At 43.2% G+C, this 25,842-nt stretch overlaps 1 protein-coding gene across 4 annotated transcripts; it reads left to right on the forward strand.

The window, feature by feature from the left end:
- Window positions 1-1,479: 1,479 nt before the first annotated feature.
- On the forward strand, window positions 1,480-25,465 carry cars1 (cysteinyl-tRNA synthetase 1). Of its 4 annotated transcripts, none has more exons than XM_090223096.1 (21): window positions 1,513-1,741; window positions 4,003-4,233; window positions 7,682-7,773; window positions 8,318-8,406; window positions 13,779-13,875; window positions 13,974-14,072; window positions 14,329-14,478; window positions 14,843-14,983; window positions 15,535-15,623; window positions 15,875-15,996; window positions 16,091-16,332; window positions 16,567-16,696; window positions 16,812-16,915; window positions 18,247-18,344; window positions 20,198-20,387; window positions 20,813-20,881; window positions 21,243-21,324; window positions 21,543-21,623; window positions 21,739-21,866; window positions 23,435-23,518; window positions 23,620-25,465. In XM_090223096.1, the coding sequence occupies exons 1-21, from the start codon at window positions 1,720-1,722 to the stop codon at window positions 23,746-23,748; spliced, it is 2,469 nt and encodes an 822-aa protein (XP_090079222.1). In that variant the 5' UTR covers window positions 1,513-1,719; the 3' UTR covers window positions 23,749-25,465. The 4 variants fall into 4 exon arrangements, with proteins under 4 accessions (XP_090079223.1, XP_090079222.1, XP_090079224.1 ...); XM_090223098.1 differs by having other exon boundaries at window positions 1,695-1,741; window positions 15,808-15,996; XM_090223097.1 differs by lacking the exon at window positions 4,003-4,233 and having other exon boundaries at window positions 1,480-1,741.
- Window positions 25,466-25,842: the final 377 nt, after the last annotated feature.

Here is a 25,842-nt window from a genome sequence, read left to right on the forward strand (position 1 = left end):
GTTTCAAAGTCTCATCTTCAATACGGGCCACGGGGTCTTTAGTGATCAGAGTTAGAACACCCGTTTCAAAGTCTCATCTTCAATACGGGCCACGGGGTCTTTAGTGATCAGAGTTAGAACACCCGTTTCAAAGTCTCATCTTCAATACGGGCCACGGGGTCTTTAGTGATCAGAGTTAGAACACCCGTTTCAAAGTCTCATCTTCAATACGGGCCACGGGGTCTTTAGTGATCAGAGTTAGAACACCCGTTTCAAAGTCTCATCTTCAATACGGGCCACGGGGTCTTTAGTGATCAGAGTTAGAACACCCGTTTCAAAGTCTCATCTTCAATACGGGCCACGGGGTCTTTAGTGATCAGAGTTAGAACACCCGTTTCAAAGTCTCATCTTCAATACGGGCCACGGGGTCTTTAGTGATCAGAGTTAGAACACCCGTTTCAAAGTCTCATCTTCAATACGGGCCACGGGGTCTTTAGTGATCAGAGTTAGAACACCCGTTTCAAAGTCTCATCTTCAATACGGGCCACGGGGTCTTTAGTGATCAGAGTTAGAACACCCGTTTCAAAGTCTCATCTTCAATAAGGGCCACGGGTCTTAGTGACCACAGAGTTAGAACACCCGTTTCAAAGTCTCATCTTCAATACGGGCCACGGGGTCTTTAGTGATCAGAGTTAGAACACCCGTTTCAAAGTCTCATCTTCAATACGGGCCACGGGGTCTTTAGTGATCAGAGTTAGAACACCCGTTTCAAAGTCTCATCTTCAATAAGGGTCACGGGTCTTAGTGACCACAGAGTTAGAACACCCGTTTCAAAGTCTCATCTTCAATAAGGGTCACGGGTCTTAGTGACCACAGAGTTAGAACACCCGTTTCTAGGTCTCATCTTCAATAAGGGTCACGGGTCTTAGTGACCACAGAGTTAGAACACCCGTTTCTAAGTCTCATCTTCAATAAGGGCCACGGGTCTTAGTGACCACAGAGTTAGAACACACGTTTCTAAGTCTCATCTTCAATAAGGGTCACGGGTCTTAGTGACCACAGAGTTAGAACACCCGTTTCTAAGTCTCATCTTCAATAAGGGCCACGGGTCTTAGTGACCACAGAGTTAGAACACACGTTTCAAAGTCTCATCTTCAGTTTTATTGAGGAACATTCCATTGTTAGTGTAGTATTTCAACGTTATTAAAATGAAATGAATGTTGTAAAAGTGTATGGTATAAATTAGTGCTCTTTCTTTGAACTTACTGCCTTGTTCATTTCAGCAACATACCTCTCTTTGGCTTTTGTCTTTCCCCTGGTGACATTCATACATCTTTGTGCAACTTACCTACCCATTTGCCCAAAACTTTTATCCTTTCTCAATGTTATGCATTTTAGTGACATTGCCAATTCGTGTTGCCGAATGTCTTTTAGTCATTTAGTTCAAACTTGAACACAATATATCCCATTTCGAAAACGAGGCGGTTCCCGTGAACCGGAATACGCGTCATCACACTCCCTTATCTGATTGGTCGGGTAAGCGAGTCTTCTGAGCCGGCATACTCGTAATCACACTCCCTCAAATGATTGGTTGTGACTGTGGTAACTAGTGACGACCATAAAAAAACGGGAGGCAACGCGGGTGTCCAGAGAATACAGCCATTGGTCTAGACTAGACTAGAGAAAGAGAGTGTACGTCCGGGCACGTTATTGTTGCATCAGAAATTGCAGACTGTTGACATGTCAAGCTCGGGAGAGTTAGGTAAGTACTGAAATCGATGCATGTTTTTCATGTTTCCAAATATCAGCAGCGTCTCTTCAAGGTAAATGCGTGTTCTCAGAATATAAATTATTGCAGGATATTGGATGTTGGCTACGGTAAGGCTAGCTATGTATATAGTCAATGAAATGAATGCCATTCTACACATCTATAGCGTCATTGTGCAAAATGGTACGCAGCATCATCTGGAGATGTGTGTAACAAAAGTTAAACATTCACCTTCTGCTACCATTTCTGTCAAGCCGTCTACGCATCCAATGTGATGCATACGTGATGCAACAGCCAATCTGCTGGACACTGTCGGTGTGATCAATCGTCACGAATGTATTTAAATCAAAGTGCCGTCCAGCTAGTAGTATTATTAATGGTTATATTGCCGTATTACTGGAAAGGGCTGAATCAAGCTTTCGCTTTCACAGTGAATGTCCAGAACATGAGTCATGAGAGTGACGGTAGATATGGGTATTCTGTGAAAATAGTCCTGACCGGAGGTGTACTGGTGGCTGCGTGATGCTCGGTACACCGGTCACGACTATTTTAGTAGAATAACGTTACTCATAGCGTACTGTCACTGTCTCCAGCGCTTGACGTTGGTCGTGAAGAAAATGTTCTGTATTGTCACGTACACCGAATAGGAAAATTCAATTCAACCTTTTCCAGGAAATCTGTAGAATAACAATCAAATGTACAAGCTAGCTAGATGGCTTGTGAAAATATCTGATGCTACTGCTAGCTAGTGGTCTACAAACAGTCTCTCGACATTGGGATCTCTCCATTGGTAACCCCCCCGCTGTGTTCCGGTCGAATTGGACCGATTTACAAGGTTTTGTTTCTCTGAAAAATGTTGTTAATTTAATCTGATTGTCATTAGGTTCCATAACTTTGTCCACACAGGGCATCTGAACACATCAAATACATTTAGATGATTTTCACAACATTTTGGGTGTTTTGTTTAACTTTTGTACACCTGTGGTGTTCCTGGTCAAAAATGACAGGTCATTAGAAATGAATGGATGAGACTACAATTAGTGTATACAATTTTGTTCAGGCACACGTCCATTCCTCAGATGGACACACTTCCATCTCCCAGACCCCCGCATCCATGTGTATTTGAGCACACATACACCCCACACCCCTGGTTTCCATGGCAGCCCCCACAGGGAACCTTTCCCCAATAGAATCTTTCCCCCAAGGGATCCACACCTGTTGGTATTTTCACAAACAATCGCAATATTGTTTCAATAATATATAGAGCTTTTCTCACAGCTCTGGTATATAAAGCTTTTTTGAGGCCTTGCTCACAATTAATTCTGTGGCAGCACAATGACCAAACGATATACTGTATGTGGGGCTCTTGATCATATATTTGATCATGACACTGGTGAGGAGGAGAGAGTCCTCGTTAAACTTTGACACAAAGTAGTCTGTGATAAATAGCACAATATGTTTCATCTGAGTATTTGTTATAGTCAAAATAATCTATACATTATGCTTTTTTTTTTTAAACTCAAAAACGAGTTGTATGAGCTCAGGTCAATGAGGCCTACAGGCCATAAGTATCAAATAGAAAGAAGTTCAACACTTGTAATGTTCACAATAACTTATGTTGATTAAAAGATCTAACACAATATTAGGTGATAATATATGTATTAATATGGACTCATAATCAGCTATAATGGGGGCGGTCATTTTGGACCGGGAACACAGAATGAATTAACAATGAAAGGAACAACAACAGGAGGGTTAACGGGATACGTTCAGATTTCCTCCAGCGCTGTTATGATCTTAGTACGGCTGTGTCCTAACATAACCAATGATGTGGTCAAAACACCAGAATGGAAGGTTAATGCAGCATTGTTTATATTGTCATTTGAGTATTTGTAAATAAACCATGAATATACTGTGTACATAAGGCACATCTCATTGCATCCTGTAACTCTGAACAGGTTAGACTCCCATCCCCCAGTTCACCAAACAAAGTGGCAGGGTCAGGTTGTTGAAATGATAGCTTGGGCCTTTAAGTTAATACACCAAATCAGATGAAATAGCCAAAGCTCTTAGCCAGTTGTCAACTTTCAGATTGCATTGATCAGCAAGCGGGTTGATTAACATATACAGCAGCACAAGGTTCTTGGGCATCAAATTCTTTGCCTTGTCTAGAGACGAAACCAATACAAAATTAGTTTTGGTTTTTCAATGGTGTCTTGTCTGTGGGTGAATGTGTGCCGTCTTGTTTTCCACAGCCTTTGATTATGGCTTCTTGCTGCACACAAGTGAGGAGGCCACAGCCACCGTGGCTCTGAATGAGTACCTGAGCTCCCGCAGCTACCTGGCTGGGTTCAGCCCCTCTCGGGTGGACCAGGAGGTCTTTGAGCTCCTGCACAGGCCCCCGGCCCCGCAGCACGTGCACGCTCTGCGCTGGTACAGGCACATAGCAGCCCTGCAGCGGGAGACCCCCAGCCCAGATAGCAGCAGTGAGTAGAGTCCAGGGCCCATGGACAGGATAGGGATGCTCCCCTTAGACTAGAGTAGTCCACTGCACAAGGGCAGTCATGCCCCCCCCCCCTCCCCAATAGACTAGACCGATAGTGCATGGTCACTTTGGAATGTCAGTAAGGCTAGCTATTTAAATAGTCAATTAAATTAATGGCATTCTTCTACCTATGATCAGGCATCCCGAATGTATTTAAATCAGGGATGGGCACCTTTGAGGGGGTGGGGGCGGGGGCCACACAAAAACACATCTCATCATGAGGGGCTGGAGTGGTTTGCGGGTAAAGGTTGAATTTCGCTTTCACAATGAATGTCACCTTTCACTGCACCTATCTGGTGTATGTGACAATACAACATTTGTTATTTTTTTTCCCAGAACATGAGTTATGACAAGTCCTGGAGACGGTGACCGTAGCTAAGAGTATTCTGTGAGAGTAGTCCTGACCGCTGTACTGTTGGCTTCGTGATGCTTGGTATACCAGTCACAACTATTTTCACAGAATACTCATAGCTACTGTCTCCAGCACTTGTTTTACATTTTTTTTTTTATTGTCAAATACACCGGATGGGTACAGTGAAAGGGGACATTCATTGTGAAAGCGAAAGCGCAAGTCAACCTTTTCCAGTAATATGGTAGTGTAACCATAAATGGTACTAGCTGGTCACATTAGATTCAGGATTCTGGCAATACTCTTGTGTTCTGCTGACAGACCCTCTAAAATGAGATGCTACATTTAAAGCTGGTGGGCCTATCCTTCATTATTTCAGGAGCAGTACATTGGGCAAGAGCTTCATAGAAGCTTAATAGTGTCAGATATTTCCCAAGCCCCTGTTCAATATGGACTCATATTATCAGATATAGCCCAAGCCCCTGTTCAATATGGACTCGTAGTGTCAGATATTTCCCACGCCCCTGTTCAACATGGACTCATATTATCAGATATAGCCCACGCCCCTTTTCAATATGGATTTATAGTGTCAGATATTTCCCACGCCCCTGTTCAACATGGACTCATATTATCAGATATAGCCCACGCCCCTTTTCAATATGGATTTATAGTGTCAGATATAGCCCAAGCCCCTGTTCAATATGGACTCAGTGTCAGATATTGTCCAAGCCCCTGTTCAATATGGACTCGGTGTCAGATATTGTCCAATCCCCTGTTAAAAATGGATTCATAGTGTCAGATATTGTCCAAGCCCCTGTTCAATATGGACTCATAGTGTCAGATATTGTCCAATCCCCTGTTAAAAATGGATTCATAGTGTCAGATATTGTCCAAGCCCCTGTTCAATATGGACTCATAGTGTCAGATATTGTCCAATCCCCTGTTAAAAATGGATTCATAGTGTCAGATATTGTCCAAGCCCCTGTTCAATATGGACTCATAGTGTCAGATATAGGCCAAGCCCCTGTTCAATATGGACTCATAGTGTCAGATATTGTCCAATCCCCTGTTAAAAATGGATTCATAGTGTCAGATATAGGCCAAGCCCCTGTTCAATATGGACTCATAGTGTCAGATATTGTCCAATCCCCTGTTAAAAATGGATTCATAGTGTCAGATATTGTCCAAGCCCCTGTTCAATATAGACTCATAGTGTCAGATATTGTCCAATCCCCTGTTAAAAATGGATTCATAGTGTCAGATATTGTCCAAGCCCCTGTTCAATATGGACTCATAGTGTCAGATATTGTCCAATCCCCTGTTAAAAATGGATTCATAGTGTCAGATATTGTCCAAGCCCCTGTTCAATATGGACTCATAGTGTCAGATATTGTCCAATCCCCTGTTAAAAATGGCTTCATAGTGTCAGATATTGTCCAAGCCCCTGTTCAATATGGACTCATAGTGTCAGATATTGTCCAATCCCCTGTTAAAAATGGATTCATAGTGTCAGATATAGCCCAAGCCCCTGTTCAATATAGACTCATAGTGTCAGATATTGTCCAATCCCCTGTTAAAAATGGATTCATTGTGTCAGATATTGTCCAAGCCCCTGTTCAATATGGACCCATAATAACATTTGCATGATTAGCATTTTGCAATCATCGAAGTCTAACTTTCTTTTAGTCCTGTATTGATTTGTCAACAGTGTTAACAGCTAGTGGCAGGAGGACCACCGTTTGGTTGTTTCACTGGACTCTTTCCCATCCCTGAATTGTTTCATTGTTTCATCACACTTGTGTTCCTTCCTGTGTGGGTTTTGTGTTTGTTTTTGACACGCACTTTGAGGGCTAGCTAGTGTGTTGCTTTCCACACCTCACCCCACGCAAACTAAGTCTACTGGTAGCAGACCTGTATCTTTGATGAAGGCCCACAGACTGCATGGTGTTGCTGTGCTCTGGAGACCAGGGGTGGTTGTCATCAGACTGCATTGTGTTCCTGTGCTCTGGAGACCAGGGGTGGTTGTCATCAGACTGCATTGTGTTCCTGTCTGGAGACCAGGGGTGGTTGTCATCAGACTGCATTGTGTTCCTGTCTGGAGACCAGGGGTGGTTGTCATCAGACTGCATTGTGTTCCTGTGCTCTGGAGACCAGGGGTGGTTGTCATCAGACTGCATGGTGTTCCTGTCTGGAGACCAGGGGTGGTTGTCATCAGACTGCATGGTGTTCCTGTCTGGAGACCAGGGGTGGTTGTCATCAGACTGCATGGTGTTCCTGTCTGGAGACCAGGGGTGGTTGTCATCAGACTGCATGGTGTTCCTGTCTGGAGACCAGGGGTGGTTGTCATCAGACTGCATGGTGTTCCTGTCTGGAGACCAGGGGTGGTTGTCATCAGACTGCATGGTGTTCCTGTCTGGAGACCAGGGGTGGTTGTCATCAGACTGCATGGTGTTCCTGTCTGGAGACCAGGGGTGGTTGTCATCAGACTGCATTGTGTTCCTGTCTGGAGACCAGGGGTGGTTGTCATCAGACTGCATTGTGTTCCTGTGCTCTGGAGACCAGGGGTGGTTGTCATCAGACTGCATGGTGTTCCTGTCTGGAGACCAGGGGTGGTTGTCATCAGACTGCATTGTGTTCCTGTCTGGAGACCAGGGGTGGTTGTCATCAGACTGCATGGTGTTCCTGTCTGGAGACCAGGGGTGGTTGTCATCAGACTGCATGGTGTTCCTGTCTGGAGACCAGGGGTGGTTGTCATCAGACTGCATTGTGTTCCTGTGCTCTGGAGACCAGGGGTGGTTGTCATCAGACTGCATTGTGTTCCTGTCTGGAGACCAGGGGTGGTTGTCATCAGAATAGAGTGGTGGCTTGCATACCCTCAGACAGTTGCCCACTCAAATCACACAAATTAATCCAGAGATTTGAGGGAATTCAATTCTATAATTTGCCTGACCTTCAATGAGACACCATTTAACAGCATGCCCTCTTCAGAGAGAAGTTTACCTAATGGTCTTATAAAATGTGTCCTCTGTGTTTTTTTTAGTAAAGGGAAAGAGGGTCCAGCACCCCTGGGCTGCCCCAGCCGGGTCCAACCTGCCAAAGCTGCGACTCTACAACAGCCTCACACGCACCAAGGTGACATGTTGACCTTCTTTTGTTTTGCTCGTTTGAGAGCCATTTTGGATGGCTGATTCCTTATGATCAAATAGGAAAGAAGGACACTGGATGTCAATGTACAACATAAAGGTTTACGTTTAGATCCCATCTCTGTAGCTCAGTTGGTAGAGCATGGCACTTGTGACGCCAGGGTAGTGGGTTCGATTCCAAAGACCATACATGGAATGTATGCATGACTGTCGCTTTGGATACAAGTGTCTGCTAAATGTACTATTATTAATATCAGACTGGTATTATTGGATAAAAGTGTCTGCTAAATGTACTGTTATTAATATCAGACTGGTATTATTGGATAAAAGTGTCTGCTAAATGTACTGTTATTAATATCAGACTGGTAGTATTGGATAAAAGTGTCTGCTAAATGTACTGTTATTAATATCAGACTGGTATTATTGGATAAAAGTGTCTGCTAAATGTACTGTTATTAATACCAGACTGGTATTATTGGATAAAAGTGTCTGCTAAATGTACTGTTATTAATATCAGACTGGTATTATTGCAGGAGCTGTTTGTTCCCCAGAATGGAAACAAGGTGTCGTGGTACTGCTGCGGACCCACTGTCTATGATGCCTCTCACATGGGACATGCCAGGTAAAGTTCACTTCAGGAAATAACAGGACGAGCAATTTGTGACAGCCACACCTCGCAGCAAAGAGCTGTTTACTCCAATAGGTTTAGTTCAATAGGTGTAGTCTATAGTCCAATAGGTGTAGTCTATAGTCCAATAGTCTATAGTCCAATAGGTATAGTCCAATAGGTATAGTCCAATAGGTATAGTCTATAGTCCAATAGGTGTAGTCCAATAGGTGTAGTCCAATAGGTATAGTCTATAGTCCAATAGGTTTAGTCTATAGTCCAATAGTCTATAGTCCAATAGGTATAGTCTATAGTCCAATAGGTGTAGTCCAATAGGTATAGTCTATAGTCCAATAGTCTATAGTCCAATAGTCTATAGTCCAATAGGTATAGTCCAATAGGTATAGTCTATAGTCCAATAGGTGTAGTCCAATAGGTATAGTCCAATAGTCTATAGTCCAATAGTCTATAGTCCAATAGGTATAGTCTATAGTCCAATAGGGATAGTCTATAGTCCAATAGGTTTAGTCCAATAGGTATAATCTATAGTCTAATAGGTATAGTCCAATAGGTATAGTCCAATAGGTATAGTCCAATAGGTATAGTCTATAGTCCAATAGGTATAGTCTATAGTCCAATAGGTATAGTCTATAGTCCAATAGGTTTAGTCTATAGTCCAATAGGTATAGTCTATAGTCCAATAGGTATAGTCTATAGTCCAATAGGTATAGTCCAATAGGTATAGTCGATAGTCCAATAGGTATAGTCTATAGTCCAATAGGTTTAGTCTATAGTCCAATAGGTATAGTCCAATAGGTATAGTCTATAGTCCAATAGTCTATAGTCCAAAAGGTATAGTCCAATAGGTATAGTCTATAGTCCAATAGGTTTAGTCTATAGTTCAATAGGTATAGTCTATAGTCCAATAGGTATAGTCCAATAGGTATAGTCTATAGTCCAATAGGTTTAGTCTATAGTTCAATAGGTTTAGTCTATAGTCCAATAGGTATAGTCTATAGTCCAATAGGTATAGTCCAATAGGTATAGTCTATAGTCCAATAGGTATAGTCCAATAGGTATAGTCTATAGTCCAATAGTCTATAGTCCAAAAGGTATAGTCCAATAGGTATAGTCTATAGTCCAATAGGTTTAGTCTATAGTTCAATAGGTATAGTCTATAGTCCAATAGGTATAGTCCAATAGGTATAGTCTATAGTCCAATAAGTATAGTCCAATAGGTTTAGTCTATAGTCCAATAGGTGTAGTCCAATAGGTGTAGTCCAATAGGTATAGTCTATAGTCCAATAGGTATAGTCTATAGTCCAATAGGTTTAGTCTATAGTCCAATAGTCTATAGTCCAATAGTCTATAGTCCAATAGTCTATAGTCCAATAGTCTATAGTCCAATAGTCTATAGTCCAATAGGTATAGTCCAATAGGTATAGTATAATAGGTATAGTCTATAGTCCAATAGGTATAGTCTATAGTCCAATAGGTGTAGTCCAATAGGTATAGTCTATAGTCCAATAGTCTATAGTCCAATAGTCTATAGTCCAATAGGTATAGTCCAATAGGTATAGTCTATAGTCCAATAGGTGTAGTCCAATAGGTATAGTCCAATAGTCTATAGTCCAATAGTCTATAGTCCAATAGGTATAGTCTATAGTCCAATAGGGATAGTCTATAGTCCAATAGGTTTAGTCCAATAGGTATAATCTATAGTCTAATAGGTATAGTCCAATAGGTATAGTCTATAGTCCAATAGGTATAGTCTATAGTCCAATAGGTATAGTCTATAGTCCAATAGGTATAGTCTATAGTCCAATAGGTATAGTCTATAGTCCAATAGGTTTAGTCTATAGTCCAATAGGTATAGTCTATAGTCCAATAGGTATAGTCTATAGTCCAATAGGTATAGTCCAATAGGTATAGTCGATAGTCCAATAGGTATAGTCTATAGTCCAATAGGTTTAGTCTATAGTCCAATAGGTATAGTCCAATAGGTATAGTCTATAGTCCAATAGTCTATAGTCCAAAAGGTATAGTCCAATAGGTATAGTCTATAGTCCAATAGGTTTAGTCTATAGTTCAATAGGTATAGTCTATAGTCCAATAGGTATAGTCCAATAGGTATAGTCTATAGTCCAATAGGTTTAGTCTATAGTTCAATAGGTTTAGTCTATAGTCCAATAGGTATAGTCTATAGTCCAATAGGTGTAGTCCAATAGGTATAGTCTATAGTCCAATAGGTATAGTCCAATAGGTATAGTCTATAGTCCAATAGTCTATAGTCCAAAAGGTATAGTCCAATAGGTATAGTCTATAGTCCAATAGGTTTAGTCTATAGTTCAATAGGTATAGTCTATAGTCCAATAGGTATAGTCCAATAGGTATAGTCTATTGTCCAATAGGTATAGTCTATTGTCCAATAGGTTTAGTCTATATTCCAATAGGTTTAGTCCAATAGGTTTAGTCCAATAGGTATAGTCTATAGTCCAATAGGTTTAGTCCAATAGGTATAGTCCAGTAGGTATAGTCTATTGTCCAATAGGTATAGTCTATTGTCCAATAGGTTTAGTCTATAGTCCAATAGGTATAGTCCAATAGGTTTAGTCCAATAGGTATAGTCCAATAGGTATAGTCTATAGTCCAATAGGTATTGTCCAATAGGTATAGTCTATTGTCCAATAGGTATAGTCTATTGTCCAATAGGTATAGTCTATTGTCCAATAGGTTTAGTCTATAGTCCAATAGGTTTAGTCTATAGTCCAATAGGTATAGTCCAATAGGTTTAGTCTATAGTCCAATAGGTATAGTCCAATAGGTATAGTCTATAGTCCAATAGGTATAGTCTATAGTCCAATAGGTATAGTCTATAGTCCAATAGGTATAGTCCAATAGGTATAGTCTATAGTCCAATAGGTATAGTCTATTGTCCAATAGGTATAGTCTATTGTCCAATAGGTATAGCCTATAGCCCAATAGAAAATATTCCTGACCGTTGCCCTTGGCTTCGTGATGCTCGGTACAACAAGGTAATTACTATTTTCACAGAATACTCCTAGCTACTGTCTCCATCGCTTGTCATGACTCATGTTCTGAAGATTATAGTAATGATAGATGTATTGTCACATACACCGGATGGGTACAGTGAAAGGGGACATTCATTGTGAAAGCGAAAGCGCAAGTCAACCTTTTCCAGGAATACGGTAGTATAACCATAAATGGTACTAGCTGGTCACATTAGATTCAGGATTCTGGCTATAGTCCAATAGGTTTAGTCCAATAGGTATAGTCCAATAGGTTTAGTCTATAGTCCAGTGGGTTTAGTCTATAGTCCAATGGGTATAGTCTATAGTCCAATGGGTATACTCTATAGTCCAATAGGTATAGTCTATAGTCCAATAGGTATAGTCCAATAGGTATAGTCCAATAGGTATATTCTATAGTCCAATAGGTATAGTCCAATAGGTTTTGTCTATAGTCCAATAGGTATAGTCCAATAGGTTTAGTCTATAGTCCAATAGGTATTGTCCAATAGGTTTAGTCTATAGTCCAATAGGTATAGTCCAATAGGTATAGTCCAATAGGTATATTCTATAGTCCAATAGGTATAGTCCAATAGGTTTTGTCTATAGTCCAATAGGTATAGTCCAATAGGTTTTGTCTATAGTCCAATAGGTATAGTCCAATAGGTTTAGTCTATAGTCCAATAGGTATTGTCCAATAGGTTTAGTCTATAGTCCAATAGGTTTAGTCCAGTAGGTTTAGTCTATAGTCCAATAGGTTTAGTCTATAGTCCAATAGGTTTAGTCCAGTAGGTTTAGTCTATAGTCCAATAGGTATAGTCCAATAGGTTTAGTCTATAGTCCAATAGGTATAGTCTATAGTCCAATAGGTTTAGTCTATAGTCCAATAGGTTTAGTCTATAGTCCAATAGGTTTAGTCCAGTAGGTTTAGTCTATAGTCCAATAGGTTTAGTCTATAGTCCAATAGGTATAGTCCAATAGGTTTAGTCTATAGTCCAATAGGTTTAGTCTATAGTCCAATAGGTTTAGTCTATAGTCCAATAGGTATAGTCCAATAGGTTTAGTCTATAGTCCAATAGGTATAGTCTATAGTCCAATAGGTTTAGTATATAGTCCAATAGGTATAGTCCAATAGGTTTAGTCTATAGTCCAATAGGTATAGTCCAATAGGTTTAGTCTATAGTCCAGTAGGTTTAGTCTATAGTATATAGTCCAATAGGTTTAGTCCAGTAGTCCAATAGGTTTAGTCTATAGTCCAATAGGTATAGTCTATAGTCCAATAGGTATAGTCCAATAGGTTTAGTCTATAGTCCAGTAGGTTTAGTCTATAGTATATAGTCCAATAGGTTTAGTCCAGTAGTCCAATAGGTTTAGTCCAGTAGTCCAATAGGTTTAGTCTATAGTCCAATAGGTTTAGTCTATAGTCCAATAGGTTTAGTCTATAGTCCAATAGGTTTAGTCTATAGTCCAATAGGTATAGTCTATAGTCCAATAGGTATAGTCTATAGTCCAATAGGTATAGTCTATAGTCCAATAGGTATAGTCTATAGTCCAATAGGTTTAGTCTATAGTCCAATAGGTTTAGTCTATAGTCCTATAGGTTTAGTCTATCGTCCAATAGGTATAGTCTATAGTCCAATAGGTATAGTCTATAGTCCAATAGGTATAGTCTATAGTCCAATAGGTATAGTCTATAGTCCAATAGGTTTAGTCTATAGTCCAATAGTCACAAATAGAAGAAGAAACCAGAAATATGTCATGAAAATGCAGGTGAGGTGGAAAACCTGATAAGGGCTCACAACTCACCTAACTGGCATTTAAAATGATTTTAAAGGTGCAGTATGTACCTGACCGACCCGACCAAATTCACATAGAACAGATCTACAGCTTCTTAGACCATTGTTCTTTCTATGTGTGGTATTTCTATGCTTCCTGTTCTTAAGTTTTGTTTTTGCATCTTTTACTTTGGGTTTTGTACAGCAGCTTCAAACAGCTGAAAATACAACAGTTTGTGGTCATGGGGAATATATTTCAGTGGTTTAGATGGTACGATGAGTCGCTACACTACACTTGTTTGTTTTGTCACAGAAACTGAAATTAGGCGAGCTATTTTGAATTTTAGCAACCAGTAAATGGGGGGGAGTGATTTCTGCATCGTGCATCTTTTAATGATTACATTTTGATAATGACATTTTAATGGAACAAAGGTCATACTTTCCTGACTCATAACTGGTTCTGGAAAATAATAGTCTAGAACGAAGACTATTTCCTGCTGTAGAACCTTTTAGATCAGTTTCAGTGTTTGAATGTTAAGATGTGTGTCCAAATCAAATGATTTGATTCCTCTTTGTTTTTCAGATCGTACATATCTTTTGATATCCTCCGGAGGATTCTGATGAACTATTTCAAATATGACGTGTTCTACTGCATGAACATTACGGACATAGATGACAAGGTAACCAGCAGTGGTACAAAACAACATCGTCTCGCCCTTCTGTTGTGAAAACTGAACCGTTGGCTGAATGGTTAGCGATCATTTTGTCTGTGTGTCAGATCATCAGGCGGGCCAGACAGAACTACCTTCTGGAACAGTACAGAGAGAAGAAGCCAGCGGCTGCCCAGGTACTGCAGGATGTCCTTAGTGCCAGAGGGGTAAGACATTAAACTTTTTATAGTGTCTAGAAAGTTAATGACATATGAATCCGTCATTATTTACAGGTGTGGCTACGTGATTGGTCATCTGTGGAACAGTAGCAATGTCCTGGGCATACTCTCAGGTTCTAAAGTTCACCCCTGTAATGGGGGGGTGAGAATGAACCGTCCCATATATATAGAGAGAGTGGTGAACTTGGGCGCTGGATGCCACATTACCACCTCTAACATCCCATTCACTCCATATCATTTGCAGCCCTTCCAGGCCAAGCTGGCCGAGGCCACAGACCCAGACAAGAAACAGATGCTGGAGAGGCTGGACTCTGCCGTCGCTGCTGCTCTGGGACCCCTGCAGGGGGCGGTGGAGAGCAAGGCTGGGGAGGCTGACATACAACGCCTGGCTCAGGTAAGATCTCCTCCCTGCTGTACAACATGGCTCTCTACGGTTCCTGACAAGTCTAATACACGTCCAGAGGTTTGGACTGAGATACCTAGTCAAGTCACATTTGATTGTCTCGACACAGTCGAGGGGAGGACGGCTCATAAGGATGGCCCGGAACGGAGCACGTGGAATGGCATCAAACACCTGGAAACCATGGAAACACCTTGAAACCATGTGTTTGATACCATTCCACTGATTCCGCTCCAGTCATTATCACGAGCCTGTCCTCCCTGATTAAGGTGACACCAACCTCCCGTGCGACGCACTTTATGAAAAAGAACACCAGAGACAACCGAAGTCAAATGTGTTCTTTTGGTTCTTTTTGGAGGTGTTACTGGAGAAGGCCAAAGACCTGCTGTCTGATTGGTTGGATGCTCAATTTGGCAGTCAGGTGACCGAGAACTCCATCTTCTCTCTTCTTCCAAAGTTCTGGGAAGGGGAGTACCACAACGACATGGACGCCTTGAATGTAGGTGGAAGCACACACAACCCATATTTTATCATTCATATAACATTTATATTTATAATAAATTGTTAATTGTATTTGACTATGAACTTTTCTAGTGTCAATGCTCATTATCAGATGAGTCATCTTGAATGTAGGTGGAAGCACACAACTATTATGTCACTATATGTCACACAACTATGTCACTATATGTCACTATTATGTCACATGACCTGAATTTTTACCTTTTTATTTTATTTAAGGTGTTTTTATCAAACTGTCCTCTTCTTTTTATGTCAGATTGTTCAGCACCATCCTCAGATAACGTCTAATCATTTCTGGATAAGAGTTAAAACACAGGATCAAATCTAATGTCACACGATTATGCAACAACACAGGGCCCTATCACATAAACCATACAGTATTTTAGCAGGAATATAACATGAATATTTCTAATTGTTAATCCTATTTTACTATTAAAATGACTACATTTCTAGTGCCAATCTGATGATGGTTGTTAAAATGACTGATTCCCCCACCTCTTCTGTGTGCAACCCCCCCCCCCCCCCCCCCAGGTCCTTCCCCCAGACGTACTCACCCGCGTCAGCGAGTACTGCCCAGAAATCGTGGACTTTGTGAAGAAGATCCTAGACAATGGCTTCGGGTAAGGGAGAGCTGGTCTCTGTTATCATTCAGGCCCCCCGTCCTCTAATTAGTTTTAAAACAACTCTCAGTTTATCCTTCTGTCTCTGTCGTGTTCTTTTGATTTTCCCGTGGGCAGGTACGAGTCCAACGGCTCCGTTTATCCCTCTGTCTCTGTCGTGTTCTTTTCATTTTCCCGTGGGCAGGTACGAGTCCAACGGCTCAGTTCATCCCTCTGTCTCTGTCGTGTTCTTTTGATTTTCCCGTGGGCAGGTACGAGTCCAACGGCTCAGTTTATTTTGACACAGCCAAGTTTGCCACCAGCCAGAAACACGCGTACGGCAAGCTGGTACCTGAGGCGGTCGGCGACATGAAAGCTCTGCAGGAGGGAGAGGGTAACAATATCAATCATTTATAAAGAGCTTTTTAAAAAAAAACACCAAGTGCCACAATGTATGTGAGTTATTGGTCGTCCTCTGTGTCCTGCAGGAGATCTGAGTGTCTCAGCAGACCAGCTCAGTGAGAAGAGGTCGCAGAATGACTTTGCCCTGTGGAAGGCCTCTAAGCCGGGGGAGCCGTCCTGGGACTCACCCTGGGGAAAGGGTCGGCCTGGCTGGCATATCGAATGTTCCGCTATGGCTGGTTCCATCTTGGGAGAGTCCATGGACATCCACGGGGGAGGGTTTGACCTCCGATTCCCCCATCACGATAATGAGTTGGCTCAGTCCGAGGTAAGGGTTTCGTCTCGAGTGATCTGTTTCTATGACATGGACAGTGGTCTGTTTGTGCACTCTAAGTGTGCACTTGTTCACTCCCCCTCTAGGATTTGAAAGCATTGGCCTATAGTAGCAGCAAAGTCCACAAGGGCGAGTGAATGAGTGTACACTTCAGGGGAGAAGGGTAGGGAATTGGAATGTAACCGTAGTATTCAAGTTGAACAACAAGCAGAATACCTGTCCACGCAGGCTTACTTTGAGAACGACCACTGGGTTCGCTACTTCCTGCACACTGGTCACCTGACCATCGCAGGCTGCAAGATGTCCAAATCTCTCAAGAACTTCATCACCATCAAGGACGCCCTGGCGAAGAACACAGGTGAAGAAACTTCTCAGTAGCCATTAAAACAATAGCATTATGTTATGTTAATGTGGGTGTCAGGAGTGTGTGTGTGTGTGCAAGCTAACAGCTGTTCTCTGTGTGTTCCCCTCAGCTCGGCAGCTCCGTCTAGCCTTCCTGATGCATTCCTGGAAGGACACCCTGGATTACTCCTCCAACACCATGGAATCGGCTGTCCACTACGAGAAATTCCTGAATGTAAGTGATAATATGGCCCAGAGGTGCTTCTCTATAGTCTTAAACGGGTAGGTCAACATGTTGGTCCTTTTTGTCTCTTGTGTGTAGTTTAAAGGTAGTTTCTGGAGCCCAGGGCCTGCGTTATGGGCAGGTCTTAGGGGGCTTGGCCCACACTACCGGACTACCGAAAATATTTCAATATTAATTATTTATTTGAGCATCTGAGCGAAACAGCGGCCCCCTGTCTCAGTATCTGTGGCCCATGTTATCATTTTTTGGGGCCAGACTGCATCAGATACCTGGGCTACATATAAGAAGGAGCTGCTTTGCCTGCTGGGATGTTTTCTCCGGTGAGATAGTTTCAGACATATAAGCTGCTTTGCCTGCTGGGATGTTTTCTCCGGTGAGATAGTTTCAGACATATAAGCTGCTTTGCCTGCTGGGATGTTTTCTCCGGTGAGATAGTTTGACACTTGTGAATTGAAGGAAAGTTGTGCACTGTTCGAATGCTGTAATTATTATTTTACCTTTATTTTACCAGGCAAGTCAGTTAAGAACAAATTCATATTTTCAATGACGAACAGTGTGTTAACTGCCTGTTCAGGGGGCAGAACGACAGAACGACAGATTTGTACCTTGTCAGCTCAGGGGTTTGAACTTGCAACCTTCCAACTAGCCCAACGCTCTAACCACTAGGCTACCCTGCCACCCCGAATAATTATTTGGGACAAATGTACAAAGGTAACTTACTTTTTTTTAAAGTGATTTGTTTAACAATCGGATGAAAACATCGACTGGTTGTATTCATGCCACATTTACTACTATACTATAAAACCCAGAAAATAAAATTATGACATGCAATACTCTTTCTGGCCAGATAGCATCAGATACATGGGTTAAACATACTGAGACAGAGGGGCGCTGTCTCACTGCTTGTTGGAGCGCGTCTCTGTCAATTGTGGAAGTCAAAGGCCTGTCCAACTGATTCATTCTGGCGCCGGCTCTGATCGGGCCATCGCCAACTCCTCCAAATGCCTGTCCAACTGATTCATTCTGGCGCCGGCTCTCATAGGGCCATCGCCAACTCCTCCAAATGCCTGTCCAACTGATTCATTCTGGCGCCGGCTCTGATGGGGCCATCACCAACTCCTCCATTGTCCCTGTCTGCAGACTGGAAGTGTACAGGAGCAGCTAGCGTGTTAGCGTGTTAGCGTAGGAGTGTTTATTTTCATGAAATTGTTTTCGTTTTTCTTCTACTCTCCGGCTCGGAGGACTCAAAGTGCACCTGTTAAGAGTCCGCTGACCACAAGGGGACTTTCTTTTTCAGTTAGTCTTCTTCCTCTGCTCAACAGGAGTTTTTCCTCAACGTCAAAGACATTCTCCGAGCTCCCTGTGACATCACCGGACAGTTTGAGAAGTGGGAGGCAGCAGAGATGGAGCTCAACGAGAGGTGAGAGGTCACAAGCCTGGTGTTAATAATCGATACGACTTCGTTTTGAAGGTTTGGTAATAATGCCTTCGTTATGGGGTTGTTAAAGTCCCTTGGAGCTTGTGGCCTGGAAGGACCTTTTAAAAAAAATAAAAAATAAAAACTGTCTTATGAGGCATGGCACACAAAAATCGAAACATCTGAAGGCTTCAATAAGGTTTCAGTGTTTGAAGCTTCATAACAGGATTTTGGTCAAGAGTTCTGACATGACCTTAGTAGTCATTAGTCATTCCATGTAATGTCGTGTTTTATGACAAACCTGTGTTGCAGGTGTGAGGGAGTACTCACACAATGTACCACTTAATCATCTGTTCTGAATGACTGCCCCCTGGTGGCAGCTCCATGTGTAGACTAGAGAGGAAACCCCCACTAGCATAGGGCTGGTCTGTCTAGTTTCTATGAGAGTAAACCCCGCCCACTCCTCCACTGTCCCTGTCTGTAGTTTCTATGAGAGTAAACTCCGCCCACTCCTCCATTGTCCCTGTCTGTAGTTTCTATGAGAGTAAACCCCACCCACTCCTCCATTGTCCCTGTCTGTAGTTTCTATGAGAGTAAACCCCACCCACTCCTCCATTGTCCCTGTCTGTAGTTTCTATGAGAGTAAACCCCGCCCACTCCTCCATTGTCCCTGTCTGTAGTTTCTATGAGAGTAAACCCCGCCCACTCCTCCACTGTCCCTGTCTGTAGTTTCTATGAGAGTAAACCCCGCCCACTCCTCCATTGTCCCTGTCTGTAGTTTCTATGAGAGTAAACCCCGCCCACTCCTCCATTGTCCCTGTCTGTAGTTTCTATGAGAGTAAACCCCACCCACTCCTCCATTGTCCCTGTCTGTAGTTTCTATGAGAGTAAACCCCGCCCACTCCTCCATTGTCCCTGTCTGTAGTTTCTATGAGAGTAAACCCCACCCACTCCTCCATTGTCCCTGTCTGTAGTTTCTATGAGAGTAAACCCCGCCCACTCCTCCATTGTCCCTGTCTGTAGTTTCTATGAGAGTAAACCCCGCCCACTCCTCCACTGTCCCTGTCTGTAGTTTCTATGAGAGTAAACCCCGCCCACTCCTCCATTGTCCCTGTCTGTAGTTTCTATGAGAGTAAACCCCGCCCACTCCTCCATTGTCCCTGTCTGTAGTTTCTATGAGAGTAAACCCCGCCCACTCCTCCATTGTCCCTGTCTGTAGTTTCTATGAGAGTAAACCCCGCCCACTCCTCCACTGTCCCTGTCTGTAGTTTCTATGAGAGTAAACCCCGCCCACTCCTCCACTGTCCCTGTCTGTAGTTTCTATGAGAGTAAACCCCGCCCACTCCTCCACTGTCCCTGTCTGTAGTTTCTATGAGAGTAAACCCCGCCCACTCCTCCATTGTCCCTGTCTGTAGTTTCTATGAGAGTAAACCCCACCCACTCCTCCATTGTCCCTGTCTGTAGTTTCTATGAGAGTAAACCCCGCCCACTCCTCCACTGTCCCTGTCTGTAGTTTCTATGAGAGTAAACCCCGCCCACTCCTCCACTGTCCCTGTCTGTAGTTTCTATGAGAGTAAACCCCACCCACTCCTCCATTGTCCCTGTCTGTAGTTTCTATGAGAGTAAACCCCGCCCACTCCTCCACTGTCCCTGTCTGTAGTTTCTATGAGAGTAAACCCCGCCCACTCCTCCATTGTCCCTGTCTGTAGTTTCTATGAGAGTAAACCCCGCCCACTCCTCCATTGTCCCTGTCTGTAGTTTCTATGAGAGTAAACCCCACCCACTCCTCCACTGTCCCTGTCTGTAGTTTCTATGAGAGTAAACTCCGCCCACTCCTCCATTGTCCCTGTCTGTAGTTTCTATGAGAGGAAGGCAGCAGTCCACGTGGCGCTGTGTGACAACGTGGACACGCGCAGCACCATGGAGGAGATGAGGGCGCTGGTAACTCAGAGCAACACCTACATAGCCAGTAGGAAGAGCTCCAAGCTACAGCCCAACCGCATGCTGATGAAGAGCATCGCTCTCTACCTGACTGACATGCTCAAGGTGAGGGAGAGCTTGTGCAGCATACCAGGGGGTGTATTCATTCATTGCACACTGTTGCAAAATGTTGTTGCCACCAAAATGAGTTTCTATTGGACAAATTCAGTTCCTCCCTGTTTTGTTACATTCGGTTCCATTTGGTTCCTAGTGAATACACCCCAGTATTACACTCACAGGACCAGAGCTGAAGTCGGCTGTTCCAGATAAACCCATTTTGAAGGGCACGACTAAACAACGGTGCCATCACATAAATCTCGTGAACACATCCAGTATTAAAAATGAGAAGCGGCGATGTAGAAAGTGAAAACCGGGTCACGTGATATTTACACCACTATAGCCAAGATAGAAACCTATTCAGTCCTTTTACTTATCAGGAGACCACGTCCCTTTTGTTCTGATGAAGTTCTCTCACCCTGTCTGTGCTGTAGACCTTTGGGGCCATTGAAGGGAGCGAGCCTATTGGATTCCCAGTGGGAGGAGATGGTCACCATGTGGATGTAAGTATTGCCCTGGAGATACCAGGCTGCTTCTCTGCAGTCGAGGTGCGTTCAACATGATATACTGTTGGGATTGGCCACCACCATCTCTCCTCAGTTGGTAGTGGTCCTCTGTTGCTCAGTTGGTAGTGGTCCTCTGTTGCTCAGTTGGTAGTGGTCCTCTGTTGCTCAGTTGGTAGTGTATGGTGTTTGCGACACCAGGATAGAGGGTTTGATTCCCGGGATCACCCGTATGCATGTATGTATGACTAAGTCACTTTGGATTTTAAAATGAATCATATTGTTATCATTATATCCGTGTTCTCGTAGACGTTGTGATTCTGTGGACGTTTCTAGTCAAGCTAACTGAGGCTGTTTGCAGATGGAGACCACAGTGATGCCCTATCTGAAGGTGCTGTCAGACTTCAGAGAATCTGTTCGCAAAATTGCCAGAGAACAGAATGGTAAATACTTCCTCCCTCCCAAGTTACTCAACAAAAATACTAATAATTGAACACAGTTGGCTGCTGCTAGAAATGTGAGGCTTGTAGACGTGTTCTCTCTGTCTCTGTCTGTGTTCTCTCTGTCTCTGTCTGTGTTCTCTCTGTCTCTGTGTTCTGACTGTCTGTGTTCTGACTGTCTGTGTTCTCTCTGTCTGTGTTCTCACTGTCTGTGTTCTCAGTGACAGAGGTTCTACAGCTCTGTGACGTGGTCCGTAATGACACCTTACCTGAGCTGGGGGTGCGTCTAGAAGACCATGAAGGTAAATACACTGACCACAATATGTACACACACACACACACACACACACTCCATAGATCAGCGAAAACCTGTAGCAGCCACAGTGATGACTGGCTGTGTTGTCTTGTTATTGTCAGGCCTTCCCACTGTGGTGAAGCTGGTGGATAAAGAGACCCTGCTGAGGGAGAGGAATGAGAAAAAGAAGATGGAGGACGAGAAGAAGAACAAGAAAGAGGAGGCTGCCAAGAAGAAGCAGGAGCAAGAGGTTAGTAGGACCATAGAGATGGATAGAGGAGGACTCCTCTCTGGTGGAAGTCCCTCAATGGGAGAGTCCTTTATCTATGGCAGGACCATAGAGATGGATAGAGGAGGACTCCTCTCTGGTGGAAGTACCTCAATGGGAGAGTCCTTTATCTATGGCAGGACCATAGAGATGGATAGAGGAGGACTCATCTCTGGTGGAAGTCCCTCAATGGGAGAGTCCTTTATCTATGGCAGGACCATAGAGATGGATAGAGGAGGACTCATCTCTGGTGGAAGTCCCTCAATGGGAGAGTCCTTTATCTATGGCAGGACCATAGAGATGGATAGAGGAGGACTCATCTCTGGTGGAAGTCCCTCAATGGGAGAGTCCTTTATCTATGGCAGGACCATAGAGATGGATAGAGGAGGACTCATCTCTGGTGGAAGTCCCTCAATGGGAGAGTCCTTTATCTATGGCAGGACCATAGAGATGGATAGAGGAGGACTCATCTCTGGTGGAAGTACCTCAATGGGAGAGTCCTTTATCTATGGCAGGACCATAGAGATGGATAGAGGAGGACTCATCTCTGGTGGAAGTCCCTCAATGGGAGAGTCCTTTATCTATGGCAGGACCATAGAGATGGATAGAGGAGGACTCATCTCTGGTGGAAGTCCCTCAATGGGAGAGTCCTTTATCTATGGCAGGACCATAGAGATGGATAGAGGAGGACTCATCTCTGGTGGAAGTCCCTCAATGGGAGAGTCCTTTATCTATGGCAGGACCACTGTCTTCTGAGTCCTCCACTAACTGATCTGAGAGCAGTAATACTGATGTTACCAGCCTCATGTCTAGATGCAGGTATATTGATGTGAATCCTCTGCTAACTGATCTGAGAACAGTAACGCTGATGTTACCAGCCTCATGTCTAGATGCAGGTATATTGATGTGTCCCCTCTGCTAACTGATCTGAGAACAGTAATACTGATGTTACCAGCCTCATGTCTAGATGCAGGTATATTGATGTGTCCCCTCTGCTAACTGATCTGAGAGCAGTAATAATGTTACCAGCCTCATGTCTAGATGCAGGTATATTGATGCGTCCCCTCTGCTAACTGATCTGAGAGCAGTAATACTGATGTTACCAGCCTCATGTCTAGATGCAGGTATATTGATGTGTCCCCTCTGCTAACTGATCTGAGAGCAGTAATACTGATGTTACCAGCCTCATGTCCAGATGCAGGTATATTGATGCGTCCCCTCTGCTAACTGATCTGAGAGCAGTAATACTGATGTTACCAGCCTCATGTCTAGATGCAGGTATATTGTTTTGTCTCCTCTGCTAACTGATCTGAGAACAGTAATACTGATGTTACCAGCCTCATGTCTAGATGCAGGTATATTGTTTTGTCTCCTCTGCTAACTGATCTGAGAACAGTAATACTGATGTTACCAGCCTCATGTCTAGATGCAGGTATATTGATGTGTCCCCTCTGCTAACTGATCTGAGAGCAGTAATACTGATGTTACCAGCCTCATGTCTAGATGCAGGTATATTGATGTGTCTCTGTTCATGGTTGGTTTCATCACAGTTGGCCAAACTTGCGAAGATGAAAATCTCCCCGTGCGATATGTTCCGCTCTGAAACCGACAAGTATTCCAGCTTTGATGAGATGGTAAATATCCAACAACTGTAAACCTCCTTGATATCTGGAGTGGCTACAGGGCTTTATTGAACATGGAGTGTTTTAACAGACCTGTACTGCTCCTCCAACAGGGTTTCCCCACGCATGACGTGGAGGGGAAGGATCTCAGTAAAGGACAGACCAAGAAGCTGCGGAAACTCCACGAGGCCCAGGAGAAACTGCACCAAGAGTATCTCCAGACCAATCAAAATGGCTGCTGAGAGTCCTGGGCCACGTTCAGTTGTCAAACGTTCTGGAATGTCGCAGATGGTTACGCCACTATTGTAGTCGACATGATTCCTAAATCTACATGTCAGAGAGAAGCATGTTTGTTCTACGTGGCATATTTCTATCTGAACGTTCCCGAAACGTTGCGTCCTGCTGAACACGCCCCCTGGAGGACGCTGCTCCGCCCCATCCCGCGCTCCGCCCATAGCGATAGTTCTGTCCTCATTTGTCGTTATTCAGTTCCTCCAATCATTTTTTTTTTTTTTTGCTAAATCAACAAATTCCCTGCATATTATGTGAGGGCTTGCAAATTTGACCAATCACCGCACCATCTCCGAATAAAGCAGTCAAATCGTCGCAATATTATCGCATAAAATGTACCCATCACCGCAGTACAAAAGGAGAGCTTGCAATTTCAACCAATCACCTCACATTTACCGCGTAATATAGTTCTTTCAAGCCACACGACAAAACTTTTCCCTCATCAGTGTATTTTCCAGACCAATTGGATAAAATCATCGTATATCGCTATGCAGAATTGCAGCAGCAAAATAAAGCTTCTTTTTTCTCTCAGAAAATTCCACAAAAAAAAATCACTGTGAATTCCTGGAGGGCCTGACTATTGGTGAGGCTGAGGCCAGAGAGACCCTGGGTGTGTTTCAATAGTCTAAAGAATGATCTCCTCGTCTCCTCTTCTCCTGAGTGGACAGGTCAGGACGGCGAAGGGTTCTTTTCTTTCTCCTCTCCACCTCTTTTAGAGCAGGTGAAAGGTGAGGAGATGAAACCACATTCGACTATTGAGGTGCCTCCACTCTCCCAGTGTTTTTAAGACCTTGAGACACAACCTGGGCTCCTTTGCACTGCACTCCATGGGGTCACTTTTAAAGGGTTGGTTCAATCAAAATCTGTGATTGATCAATTTTTTTTGTTTTGTTTTTGTGATTGACTGCAACTACAGTTCGGATTCGGTTACTTTCCTACAGCTAAGATTGGTATTGATAACCTCAGTTTCACTCGTTATAGCTTTAACTAAATTGCGTGCCAAAATGAACTCTGTGTAAAACCACGCCTCGGGGGGGTAGTCGATAGCGACGCTAAAGTGTGTCTGTGGTTGCTTTGGCAACGTAATAATAACCTACTATTTGTAGTTGTAGACACTCCCTGGCCCGACGACAACCTTGCAAGCTGAAGAAAATGATGACATTCAGGTGAACTCTCCCTGTAGACAACAGTCTGTTGAAAGGGAAAATGAGTCCTCTGAAACCCTTTGTTGGCCCAGGCTTCCATGTGCTGTAGATGGACTCGTCACACAGTGATCGTTTTAGCTCTACTACAAACTGCTATTCAGGGCTGTTATTGGTTGGCAGCGTGTCCTACAACCGTCCAGTGAGGTTTCATTTCCCCCTCTCTCCACCATGACTGCATATCATTCCTTTTTTAAATTCTGATATTATGACTGAGAGGACAGTGAAGTTGATACACAGTGAAGTTGAATTAATGGACGATTGCAATGCAGAGATGATCACAGAAACATTTGTTCCAGAGGCTTCCTTGGGGGTTTTGGTCTTTCACATGACAAAATAACATGCTTTGGTGCAGGTGTTAGTTAGGCATGTTGCAACGGTAGCAGAGGGATGAGAAATCTTTTATAGGAATATGGAATTTGTGAGACGTTGAAATAAACATTTAAAATAAAGATTTTTAACCAAACATTATTTTGTTTCTTCAGTTTTTGAAATGGTTGAGCAAATACTACATTGAGATTCTGTATAGCTAACACAACTACAGCAGTGACCATCTACTAGTTACTAATAGATTGGGTTTATTGCCCCCCCCCCCACACACACACACACCACCTTCTGGTCACATCTGCAGAATCAACAAAGGATTTTATATGTAAGTGGCATCTCCAGTAAACAACTGGTCTTCTGAACGTTCCTGATCCCAGAGATCATCCCAGATCGCACAAAGAGCTTATTTCTCAAACGTTGTGCACAGATGTGTTTTACGTCCCTGTTATTGAGCATTTCTCCTTTGCCAAGATAATCCATCCACCTGACAGGTGTGACATATCATGAAGCTGATTA

Source organism: Oncorhynchus mykiss, chromosome 26 (assembly GCF_057628025.1).
Source record: "Oncorhynchus mykiss isolate SJ-2025 chromosome 26, ASM5762802v1, whole genome shotgun sequence".
Taxonomy (NCBI): Eukaryota; Metazoa; Chordata; class Actinopteri; order Salmoniformes; family Salmonidae; genus Oncorhynchus; species Oncorhynchus mykiss.

Bases quoted from the DNA above. Each gene is read 5' to 3' on its own strand.
- cars1 (XM_090223096.1), top strand. From the start codon at position 1,720: ATGTCAAGCTCGGGAGAGTTAG. The intron at 15,997-16,090 runs GTAACAATATCA...TGTGTCCTGCAG, and splicing joins AGCTCTGCAGGAGGGAGAGG to GAGATCTGAGTGTCTCAGCA. The intron at 20,388-20,812 runs GTGAGGGAGAGC...TCTGTGCTGTAG, and splicing joins ACCTGACTGACATGCTCAAG to ACCTTTGGGGCCATTGAAGG.